This window comes from Falco peregrinus, chromosome 7, assembly GCF_023634155.1.
Source record: "Falco peregrinus isolate bFalPer1 chromosome 7, bFalPer1.pri, whole genome shotgun sequence".
Taxonomy (NCBI): Eukaryota; Metazoa; Chordata; class Aves; order Falconiformes; family Falconidae; genus Falco; species Falco peregrinus.
The window spans coordinates 26,945,457-26,958,316 of record NC_073727.1 but is presented as its reverse complement, the minus strand read 5'-3'; the positions used below and the strand labels follow the sequence as shown (position 1 = coordinate 26,958,316).

The 12,860-nt window shown below is 38.6% G+C and overlaps 1 protein-coding gene across 2 annotated transcripts in view; it reads left to right on the top strand.

Annotated features, from left to right (window-relative positions):
- REV3L (REV3 like, DNA directed polymerase zeta catalytic subunit) overlaps positions 1-12,860 on the top strand; it is a 124,739-nt gene that overhangs the window by 97,142 nt on the left and 14,737 nt on the right. For both annotated transcript variants that reach the window (XM_055810198.1, XM_055810199.1), the window contains 4 exons: positions 3,280-3,395; positions 8,480-8,598; positions 9,234-9,352; positions 10,314-10,455. In XM_055810198.1, coding sequence (XP_055666173.1) covers positions 3,280-3,395; positions 8,480-8,598; positions 9,234-9,352; positions 10,314-10,455 — 496 coding nt within the window. The remainder of the gene's footprint in view (positions 1-3,279; positions 3,396-8,479; positions 8,599-9,233; positions 9,353-10,313; positions 10,456-12,860) is intronic.

Below are 12,860 nucleotides of genomic sequence, written 5' to 3'. Positions count from 1 at the left end.
CCATGTAGATAGCTTTGTATGAGAGTCACCTGACTGAAACTTAGACAGTTATATTTCGTTGTCAGTGTCTACCCGCATCACCATGTATGTTAAATAGTCAGAACAGGACCTCATTCTACAAGAGTCGGCGAAAATATAAGGAATAGTTCACTCAAAGAGGCCTTTTTCTTCAGTGACAATAAAGAGACCAGCTTAGAAAACTTGAGATGCCAAACTTAGTTAAAATGAGGCCCTCCCCTTAATGCACGTGCAGTGTGTAGCTGGGAAGGAAAAGCAAAGTAATGCACTGTAAAGTGATACACTATGACTCAGTAATGTGCCGTTATAGGCAATCCCTAATGGCCTGTGCAAGCAAGACTGAGTTCAAAACTACACATTGATTTATTTTTTTTAATCTTTTGAGTGATAAGTTTTCCAATCTACATGTGAATTTACATAAAATTGTGTCGAAATACATAATATTGAAGTTAGGTACAATTTATTTATGTAAGAAAATGCATGCATGCATCTTAAAACATCATAAACTACAGTGGTTTTATGTCTTGTCCTATAAAACATCTTTCCATCTGAAGGATACCAGGGAAACAGTTCTTGTGATTATATGCAGATGTTTTACAAAGGTAATTTTATTGATTAGCTTAAAAGAGAATAGTAAGATTAACTAATGAATCGATGAAATGTTGCATTCAGTTGCAATACAAATAGAGGTATTTGCAGTAGTAATGTAATAGCCCACTACAATTCAGTTAAGTAAGAAGTGAGGGAGATAATGCACTACTTGGGCAAGGTGAAACCCAGAGCAACTGGCCTTCATCACAGGTAATAGCTGTCTAATGTAGTTATGGCAGCTTGCTACTTCCAGACAACATGGTGCTTTCTGTTCAGAACAGGCTTAAAAGAGCAAGCAAGTTCCTGGCACAATGAATACTGTTTTATGTACCACGTAAGAAGTTCTTCACAAGTTTCTCATTCATGTTTGCATTTGTCATGGAACCCATCTGCATAACATCTTGCCCTGCGTAAAATCTACAAGTATTTTCCATTTTGAATTATGTGACACCAGTTTACAAATACGAACATAAATGACTACTTCCTTTATTTTAAATAATCAGTAGTGTTTTGTATGCTAGGACCAGGGTAGTATAGCTGCAAGAATTAATGTGAAATATGTTAATTTTTTTAACATTTATTCTATGACTGTATAAAACATTACATAATTGCTTTTTATTTCAAAGCTTAGATGAAGCTATTCATAATTTTAGCACCTCAGTTGGCAGTCATTGTATGTTGTGCAGAGCAGCAAGTGGTCATAACTCTTTTTGACACTGATTCTGCTGCTGGTAGGAACCGCAGGCTAGCTTCATTCATTTGTCCATAAACTGTTCCAGGTAACTTTGGGTGTGTACAGCTGGTAGAGTAGGCTTCCAAAATGAGTAAATTTACTGCTTCCATGCCTGATACTCTTTTCCTGTCTCCAAAACCAAAGAATCATTCTTTTTACATTAAGAGTAGATGGCAAAATACCCCCCAAATGCAAAGTCAAAGTGCTGGTTCTTTATCTGGAATGCTAGAAATCAAAAACTTGCTTTAGAATCTCTGGCTTTACCCAAAAATTTTTGGAAAATCATTCCTTCACAGGTAGAAGTAGGAGGTAAAAGGGATTTTTGCAGCTTCCGCTGGCTGGTACAAAAGCCCAAGTTGTAATAAAGAGATAGCCATGCTTAGTAAGAAGATTCAAATACTTTTCCCTTTATTTTTCACGGAAAGTTCATGTCCATGGCAGAAGTGTGGTGAAGCTCTTTTCTGGATCTATTCTCAGAGTACTTGGTTACTTCAGAGTTGTCATCTGCCCTTGTCTGGGACACGCAAGAAGCAAGAGACTTTGATGATAGTCTGAAGCTTTATTTGTAATGTTTGTGATACAGCTTTAATTCAGGAAGGTGGTATTCTGCTATAATCAGCGGTCAGGGAATGTTGGCATTTTTTGATGCCTTTAAGGATGCAGAAAGTACAGAGACCCTGTTCACAAGCCAAGGTCCCTGCCTACTTCTCCCATAAACTAAGGTCTGCAAGCCTGTATCCAGTTGTGGGGCTGGGCATAGACTGTGGTACAGGACCCTTGACCTCTCATCCAGTCCTCTGCCTCCTGACAGCTGCCCTTTTGTCATTCAGTTGTACTGAATCCTGCCTGCTGGAACTCAAAACCCCTTGACTGAGCTACATTGAAAGAAGCAGATGTTCTTCCCTGTGAAGCGTCTTTTCTTTTTTTGATATAAAAATAACAGCTATCTGATGTTACTTTGGACAGTATCTTTCTGCCCAGCCTGGGAGAATCATCATTAGGCTCTTCAGCAAGTGACCAGATCATGACTTCTGGTTTTGATAGTGCCTACTCAAAAGGTAGGTGATACAGGCTCCTTCCGAGCCAACTCCTACCAGTGCTTTGACTTTGAAGCCACCTTGTGTGTCCTTCTGTCCAGTCAACTCTTCTCTGAGCCTAAATGGAAGATAGGCAGTGCCTGTGTCAGAAGACAATTCTGACTTCTTTTTTTTTTTTTTTTTTCCCCCTGTCATACCTGAGCCAGTCAGATTTTCCACCTGGCATGAAATAACAGCGTAAAATGAATTTGTCTTGTGTATCTTACAGAAAGAAGGTTATCTTAAAGGAAGATGTATGTAAATAGAACAAGTAAATACGGTTGCTTTTCTCCATGTTTCAATTTTGACAGCTCTCACTCAACTGTGAATTATAACTTTCCCAGTAAAGAGTCAGCATTTATGACCAGAAGTGTCCTCTGATTATTATAAGCTACGCTGTGGTATGCATGACACATTGTTATTTGCAAAACATTCCAGTAGCCTAGTAGCAAATTCTATTTCATAAAGGAAAATAGTACAACAAAGTTTGAGGACATTTTTATTACCTGTCTTGTGCTGGTAGCTAGGTTTCAGTTATGCTCAGTACAGCCTGATTCCATCGATAAAACCTGATTAGACCTAGATTTTGTTCTTTATTTATGAAGATTGAGATAATAAAAGTATGTTAAAAAAAATCCCAATGAAGATACTCCTTCTAAATTTATTTTCAGTTGAATGATATTGAAGATCCTAAAAGATTGTGTGTTTTAAAGTCCAGATGCTGCTTTCATAGAAACCGATTGTGGCTGCTACTTTTTTAAACTCAACATGATTAGAATGAAATCCTGTTTATACTCTACTCATGGAAAATATTTTCTTAAAAAATATGAAGCTCATTTTCCTTTTTCCCCCCCTCTATAGATATGACCCAGACATTTTGTTAGGCTATGAAGTCCAGATGCATTCCTGGGGTTATCTCTTACAGAGAGCTGCTGCACTAAAAGTTGATTTATGCCAGATGATTTCTCGTGTGCCAGGTAAGTTATTGTATTGGGGTTTCAGTTCAGTTTCAATAGAAACAAGTAGAAATTTATGAATAAATTAAAAAAATAAATGTGGAGTATTTCCTCAGATGGACCTTTTTTTGTTGTTGCTGTTTTGTTGTTGTAGGTATAATCACAGTAAAAAAATAATCTGAAACACCAATGAGATTCTGGTTTTCAGTGTTTTCTGAATTTTTTAATTCTTTGTGTATTCCACTTCTGGGTGTGTCCTGTATCCATGAACGTAGATTCATTTTCAGTAGTAACGTGTTAAGTTTTCAGTTCTTGGAGGTGCTTCTGCTTCCAAACTTTCTCTTCCTTCTCCTTTGTTTCTGTCATATGCGTATGGTATTCAGGTTACCTACAATAATCATTATTTGAGTTTCTCTGGCTAGGATACAAGGTCATAAAGATGCTCCTGAACAGCACGTGTCCTGGTCAGCAACTCTGTAACAAAATCCTTACTTTCAATAGCTATTCTTGTACTGTGGGCAAATTTTACTAGCCCAGGTGCTGAAGCTTTCCTCCAACATTCAGAAGATCATCTGTTTGAGAGGTTTTTTTCTTGAAAACTTGAGGAAAAGTTACCCAGGAGAGTGGTAAGCCTAGTGTCTACACTTAGCCAATCAATAGAAGCTGTTGTTCTGAAGAATGCCATGAACAGCTAGACAAATGTAGTGCACCTGAGAGCAGTCAGGATGACTTTGTAAAATTAAAAACTGGTTCAAAAATTTGTTATAGTTCTTTGCAGTCATCAAGATGATGTGGATGAGGGAGATAGGATCCTAAAAGTCAAAACAATTGAAAAAGCTGCTTTTGTCAGGGCTCCTGCCAAAGATCTGTACAGAAACTAAATAGCTGTGAAATAAGAAGTGCTTTCTTGTGATTGTCCTATTAAAAACTTGATCCTACTACTTAGTAATGGTTGAAAAAGCAAATGAAATGTTAGGAATTATGGAACAAGGAAAATATAAAACAATGAATGTCAATGTTAAAATCTGTAGCGTGCTTGTACCTCAAATACTGTGATTCTAGCCTCTTCCATAATCTTTCCCTCATCAAAATGGATATAGGAGAACTGGTAAAGGTGAGAAGGGTAATGCAGATGTGTCTAGTAGTCTAGTAAGTTAGGACCAGAAAAGACAAAACTGGGTGAGAAAGGTGAAAGCCTATGAAATCTTGAGGGATGTAAAGGGAGATTATGGATTGGTTGTTCACGGTCTTTTCCAATGCAAGAACCAGAAAACACCAAATGAAGCTAGCAAGGCCGCAGCTATAGAGTAAGAGTTGAATTTTCATCCCTGGGTTGTTAACTGTTGAGTTCCTTGCCACGAAATATTACAAATGCTTAAAGTGTATGTTGCTTAAAGAGGAGGTTAAATTATTGGAAGAAAAATCCATTGGGAACTATTACATATGTGAAAACAATGTTTGGCCCAGGAAAGCTGCAAAAGGTTAAAAGCTGGGAGAGTTCTAGAGAGATTATCAATACCTGCTTCCCCTGTTCTTGAAGTCTCTGCTTCTGGGTACTTGATAGAACATGATACTGGGCTAGTTGCATCTTTGGGCTTACCCAGCATAGCAAGAGCATTTTTTATGTTGGCATACTGTGTGCCTGGCCGGGAGAACATGATGTTTTAGAAGAGCTACGTTCACACACTCCTTCCTTGAGGTTTGAATATTTATGTACTTTTTTGATGCTTTTATTACCTGTGACCTGTTTAGAAAAGGTCTGAGTCTGAGACCTCCCAGGGACAAGAAAACATAGGTACAAATTGCATCTTCAGTTGAAAGTTGTTGGCAACTGGACCTTGGTGAATTTTTTTAGTACTTAATACATGAAAACAGGAACATATAGCAGTTTAAATATGGGTCGGCCATCAAAGGTCACAAGTTTCCTTCTTCAGCACAAAGGTCTAAAATTTGTTCTTTACAAACTGATTGTGTGAACCTTGTTATGAAATTCTCCTGATGGCTCAAATTGAGATGATGTAATGGTTGCAATATTAATGCCTCTGGGTACAGTCTTCAGAGGTATTGAAGGACTTTGGACCCCTTACGCTTCAAGATTTGCACCGTCTTTGGTAAGAGGAATGATCAGTGTTGCAGTCAACGTTTTCTTAAACCTCCAAAGATCACAGAGATTACTGCTGTACTGTAGAAGTATGGCTGAACAACCGCTTCAGTTTGGGACAGTTAACTAATGTGTCTCTGCTTTTGTTCTGAAGGGATGAGTCACAGGTCTTGTCTTGCAGAACAGCTATGCCTGCAGTGTAGTTGATGCAGAATCAAAAGTTACATTAGCAAAGCTCTTGATAGTACTCATCTTCATGACATAAGCTGTTGTTCAAGTTACTGGAATTGGCGTGCACATGAAGAGTTCCTCAAGAAAGACAGGTTACTTCTCTGGGAACAGCATGGTTCTTAATGATGATGTCCCTGAATATTTCACAGTTGGACTTTCTTCCCTACATCTATGAAGTCCCACAGAGCATGAACTCAGTTCTAGTGAATGAAACCAGGGTTGTAGCCCTTAACATCTTTCTGCATAAAGTTTCAGTGGGCATGCAGGACGTAGGTATGATCTCCACAGCACTGGTATTCATAGTATGGATGTTCTTGTGCCAGGCGGCAGATGCACACCCAGAAATGGTATACATAACACTTAAAATGTTTCTAAGAACTAGTGTTATTGTAAGGTAAGTAATTATTCTTTTTTGAATGAACTGCAGGAGAAAGATAAGGAAATGTTCACACTGATGAGCTCCTCCCAAAAATGTCATGCCATAAGTGTGGGCTTGCATGCATGACCATAAACGTACAGGTGTTGTGTTCTCTGTTGCTTTGTGGCCTCCTTGTCCATGGTTTTGACCCCATCTATGTTCCTCCTGCTTTTCCAACCCCTATGCTTCATATTTCCCTCCCTTCTTCACATGCTGTATTTTCAGAACAGGAAGTGCTCCTTCAAGCAGTATGCTCCTCTTTCCTCCTATTGAAATAAAGATGGAAGGTACTTTTCCTTCCCTTTCCTGTGATTTCAACTTAACAAAAAGAAAGCTGGACTTCTCTCTGGTTTTGCTTTATTGGCTGAGTCTGGTGCTGCCTCTGCCATTTACAAGTGAACTATTCATAAGTCATTAGGACACACCACAAGAGAAGTGAGTACTGTGCCTGTGCGTAGTGGCATTTTTTGTGTGTGCACTGTGGCCTCCTGTTTCCTCCTTTGCATCACAGCTCAAAGTTAGGGACTGGGTAACAGAGAATGAGAGGAGACTTTTTATTTCATCTCATGCACTTGAAAGATAGGAAGAGTGTCCAGTCCTGCTTCTTAACAACTTTGCTTCCAAAGAGGCTCACGTGGTTCTGGTGATCTATTCCCCATACCAGCTGTAGAGCACTACAGGGTTTTTGTAATTTTGCAATGCTCATCACATGCAGAGTCTTGTTCATCCGGGCAGTGGGTCTCCTTTGTGATCACAGTATACTTTGTTGCCTGTTTCTACCAGCAAAACAGGAAGCAAACTCAAGAAATGTAGGGTATCTCCTAAAGAACTCAGAAGAGAACTAGAGTGACACTGCAGAAAGTAAAACTAACTGATAATTTCTGCTTCCAACGAAAGAAAAAAAATTGAGGGGGGAAAAATTTAAGTTCCTTACTTTCACAGGAGATCCAGCATGTGGAAAAGAAGAAAAGCAGGATAAAAAAAATGCTGCTGCTTGTGGGTTTTTTTTCCCATCCAAACATGAAAAGAGAAATTGCTGTTTTCTCTCCTTAAAAATCTGAAACAATAAGGAGGTTAGAAAGGTGATACGCATTTTGATACTGTGTATGAAAGGTCTGCTAAATTTTGTCAAGGCTCTGTGATTTATTGATAAGGTCAGTAAATGCAAAATAGGTTTTCTTAATCATATTTTGATATACAGATTTGAAAGATCAACATACAAAGTTAATCTGTAGTATGTTCTTTCACAACAGTCAGAATTTCAGGCAATTTGTACTTCTGTCTTCAAGGGTAAATGTGCTTCACGGCTCTTTGAAGAACAAGTTGCTCAGTTCTGATCATTATTGCAAAATATTGTGTATCCACACTTCTGTACACTCTGTCCAAAAGTTCCTGCTTTTTATTAGTAGGGTACTGTGCAGGGGTATCTGGTAAGTGAGTAGTGGCAGAGTATACACCCGACAGTTGAAAAATGGGTAGGGATTTAGAATTGTGGGGAAATTGCCTCAAAGTGCTTTCTCTTCTGTTAAACTAATAAGAAGGAACAAGACAGAGGATCAAATAATACAGTGTGTTTTCATACTGAATTTTATCTGTGTTGTACATTTTAAAAAACATCTATGTAAACTCAGGAAAGAATACCAAATCTGTAGCCTTAGGATGACTGAAAAAAAAGAGTTTCAAGAAATATACCAGAAAGACCATCTTCTTTTGTGTTGTGGTATTTCAAAGCATGAAAAAAACCCAAGGATGGCAAAAGAGGGTGTCTTTCCTGTGCTGTAGTCACCACTGTCTTACAGGAAGATTCAGAGTGCCTCTGCATTTGTTCCTTCCTATTTCCTTCTCTCTCCGTTTGTGCTATCCAGAACTCGTGTCTGCTGGCTCCCACTGCGGTGGGTTTGCTTTTACTGTATGAAAGGCACTGAATTTTCTCTCCCGTGACTTGGTTCCAACTGTGTAAGATCATTGCCAATAAAGCCTTGAGTTACAAACCCTTTAGGGCAGAAATCGCTTTTTTTTTATGTTGTGCACTAATGTGCGTGCACGTGCAGCTAACTCCGTTAACATTCAGCATTGCTTAACCGATATATTCACTACAGAGAATATATTGCCATGGACACCATTTCAATGAAACCAAAGTTAAGAGTTATCTTCAGAGGGATGCGCAAGAAAAACCTGGGGGAGTTTTATTTAGAGATTGTGTGGAAGGCCAGTAAATAAATAACCTTGTGCAATCAGTAACAGTCTTTACGAATTCTTATTTTTCTAGAGAGCTCAAATTGGAAGAGGGATAGCTTGATTTAGTCTTGACTGTCCTATAACTTGTCTGAATATATTCTTTTTTAATGTCTTTAGATGAAAAGAAAGAGAACAGATTTGCGACTGAGCTGGATGAATATGGATCGGATACAATGAGTGAAATAAATATTGTTGGGCGAATTATCTTAAATATTTGGAGAATGATGAGAAATGAGGTAAAATTTGTAAAAGGTTAATTGGACTTACTGGGATTTTTAACTTACTGTAGACTTCGTTGAAAATTTTGTTTAACTTCTGTAACTTTTTGCTTTATTCGTGTACACTTCTTCAAATAGAGCAGTCTGCCACTTTGAGAATGGATTTTGCATATCACTAAAATGTAAAATACTGAAGCCGTTATCTTTCAGTAATGTTTCTTAATGATATTCCTTTTCACTTCCTTGTGCATTTTGAGAACAACTTCCCTATTTTAGCAATTAGTCTAGTATGGTGCTTTTAGTAAATTAAATAACTTGAACTTTTTTTAAGCTGTTGGGCTTACTCATTGTTTTGCTGTTTATGACCTTACATTTAATACTCAAATGGCTCAGTCTTTACAAAGCTTGTTCTAGCCAAATTCAGATCAGATCTTTGTGATCTACTTAATACCACATATTCTTTTGAATTGACGAGGGATATTGTTTCCTGACTTGTAAATAGTTAGGGACTTCTAAGTATGAATGTTTACGTTTGTAACAAAGAATACTAAGAAAAAAATAATAAATTTAGTTGTTATGATTTTTAAAAAGTAGTTATTTCTTTGACTATGAAGAACATCGTGAATATTAACAAGTGCTTTGCGTTTTTCTAGGTGAATCTAATGAATTACACTTTCGAAAACGTGGGCTTTCATGTTCTTCATCACCGTTTTCCCTTATTTACTTTCCGAGTTCTGTCTGATTGGTTTGATAATAAGGCAGATGTCTACAGGTAATAATGTATTAATCCATTTGGTTTGTTATTTTTAAGGTCGCATTCTTAACATTGGATAGGTATAAGCTAAAGTCAGCATAGGAAGAAATAATCAGTTTAGCTCGGGTCCTAGAGCAGTCTGTGTGCAGCAACATGAGCTTATTTACTCAGTTGTTCTGCTGTGTTCTGTTGTGTAGTTAATTCAGTATTTCATCTTTGTGTATTTTTCTCTTTAAAATGCACAAAAAGCAATTTTTCAGTTACAGTTTCAACATATCTGAATAGGTACGCTATTTTGAAGTTCTGTAAGGTCTTTATTTTGTGCGTACTATTCATCAGGACTTCTGTGAACTGTCAGGTTCACGTCAACCAAGCTAGCCTTAAAAATAGCACAGAGCAGTTTGCAAGGTGTAAAGACAGAAACTATAGCTGCTTAAAAATACCTTTAAATGACACACAGCACACTGGCCTTTACTGCCTTGGAGTGATGTGGTATTGTGTGATACGAACAATTCATAAAACTTGAGTATTGATGTGAACGTCTTTCATGATATACATATAATTTCTGTACAAGTTAAGTACTTTTCAACTAGGTGGAAACTTGGTTTAGTGCTGAAGTTACAGATTTCTGTCCAACTGAGATAGGTATTCTTAATATAGAAGGATATCTCCACAAAAGTCCACTTGGTTAAAAAACCCACCTCAACCGATGAGGAGAATCTGACGTTTCTGTTTCATCCTTTAGGGGCAGTGAGGGAAACAGGGTATAGCATGTTACTGAGATATACCTTAACAGTAGTATCTTCAGCATATGTAAGTGTATGCTTGTGTGTGCCACATTTTTGAAAGAGCCATACAAAAATGTCCCAGGGGAGATTTTATTTGCTGGTTTGTAACAAGCTGTCATAAAAACACGTTTTTCTTAGTAGAAAGAGCAACACTCTCCTCATTGTTTATAACGAGTTGTTCACTTTCACAGATGGAAAATGGTTGATCATTATGTTAGCCGGGTCCGTGGGAATCTCCAGTTATTAGACAAACTGGATTTGATTGACAGAACAAGTGAAATGGCAAGACTTTTTGGCATTCAGTTCTTACATGTGTTAACAAGAGGCTCCCAGGTAAGATTCAGTTTTCCTTACGCTTCACAAAAGCAGAATAGTCTTTACAAAGCGCTTTAGTTCTTTGGTATCTTTTCAGTTAGTGTATGTATTTTCGTTAGGTCACAGTAGACTGTTTTGCGTAACATAAAATTGAAACATAGAGGAAGGCAATTCAAAAGCAGTAATAATGGATTGAATGCTTAGTCTCAGAGATTAAAAATAGCTGTTAAAAATAGTGCCTGAAATCAGAACAGCGAGACTCTTCTACCAACTTTGGGAACACTAAGTTCTCCCTCTGAGCTGGTATTTTTCACACTTACATGAGTCTGAAAATGAATGCTTTTTAAAACACTAAGAAATACAATTGAGCATGGTTTAGAGAGATGAGATGATTTTCTTCCAGGGCAGACAAAGCTGCATCAAATATGTTCTAAGTAACATTTCCTGTGAAGCAGGCCTCTGGGTGAGATCTGATGATAAGACAAGAAAGGCTCTGGCTGTATTGAATACATGTGTCATGCAAGATGTGTGTGGTTCTGTTAGTTTGATACTAGCACCAGAGGGAAGGGGAGCAGGACAGAGTGAGATTTATACAACTCTTTCTTTGAGACCACAGCAATCTCCAGTAATACCAAAGGATTTCCTTGCCTAGGTTCTGAGTGATGAGACTAACTAGACTGTTTTCATGGCTTCACGTGAGCCCTGAACACCAACTGAAATAAGAGATGACAACTCTCACTCACATGTGTCTGGTCTTTTGTTGTCATCTTGCCTACCGTAATTCTTGCCTACCATTTTTTTGCTTTCTGTTTTAATAGACATATAGCTGAGCTGACCAGGTTTGATTATTTTGCCAGTATCTGTGGACAAAAAGACAAAAACTAATGTCCTAAGCAGACCAGTCTTAAGCCAGCCAGAAACAGGAGCGTCTGAAGCTGCAGTTCCTTAACAGTTCAACCCCATTCAAAAATGTTGCCACCTGTTTTCCCTTGACTGCAGTTCCCTGTGTCATCTCTTGACCTAGTGCAGGTTCTTGTTGATCTTGCTGGTACTGTCCCAGTATTTTTTTTTGGGGGGGGGGGGGGGGGGGCTGTGTGTGATGCCAGCAGCCAGAACTATGGTGGTGGTTGATAGACATTTGCCATTTTAGCTCCCTGATCTGGTTTACCGCATTACCAGAAAAGTACCAGTGTTGGGACAAGGGAAGAGAAACGCACAGTTAGGGACAGGGAGGGTGGGACCTGGCATACTGCCAGTGTAGATATGCTTAAACTGTCATGATTGCAGCTTGCAAAGACTGTTCCACCTGTCATTTTCTCAAATGGCTGTGAGTGGGAGCAAGCAACAGAAACATGGTGCATTTTCTGTCCTGACTGTTCTCTTTCCTTCTGTGCACGTGTGTTTTGTTTCCATTGAAACTTTCTAGGTCACAAAAATGGCAGTTGCAACAATCCCAGTCACCTCAAATAATGTTTTTTTCCCTTGGAAAGTAGTTCCTTTTCTCCTTAGCTGAAGAAGATGTTAAAATGGAATAGTACTAAGAAAAGATTGCAAACATTTTAAAGTTTTTTTTTCCATATTTTTGTATCTCTTTAAGTTTTACAAGCCCTTTTCTAAAGGTGATTTTTTAAATTTTATTTTATTAAGCTATCTTGAATATTTCATAGTAGACTAAACAGATGTAACAGGAGGTAGTCTTATGCATATGGATTATTAGTTAGATGATTGGAGAACTCACTGAAAACTGGGGGGGGGGGGGGGGGGGGGGGGGGGGCAGAACAAAACAAAAACCCTAGCTTTTGCCAGTTCCAGTCCCTGACCACCTCATCACACATCTGACTTCATTACTGGACACAAATCAGTGCAAGGCAGCAGCAACTTATACTGCTGCAAAACTATACTTTCAAACTCCAACTTGTTTGCAAGTGTCGTGGTTTAACCCCAGCCGGCAACTAAGCACCACACAGCTGCTTGCTCACTCCCTGCTCATCCAGAGGGATGCGGAGGAGAATTATAAAAGAATGTAAAACTCGAGGGTTGAGATAAGAACAGTTTACTAGGTAAAGCAAAAGCCGTGCATGCAAGCAAAACAAAACAAGGAATTCATTCATCGATTCCCATGGGCAGGCAGGTGCTCAGCCATCCCCAGGAAAGCAGGGCTCCATCACACGTAACAGTTACTCAGGAAGACAAACGCCATAGTGCCAGATGTCCCACACTTCCTCCTTCTTCCCCCAGTTTATATACTCAGCATGACATCATATGATATGGAATATCCCTTTGGCTAGTTCGGGTCAGCTGTCCTGGCTGTGTCCCCTCCCAATTCCCCATGCCGCTCCAGCCCTCTCGCTGGCAGGGCCCAAGAAAACAAAAAGTCCTGAACTTAGTATATACATTACCCAGCAACAACTGAAAACATCAGT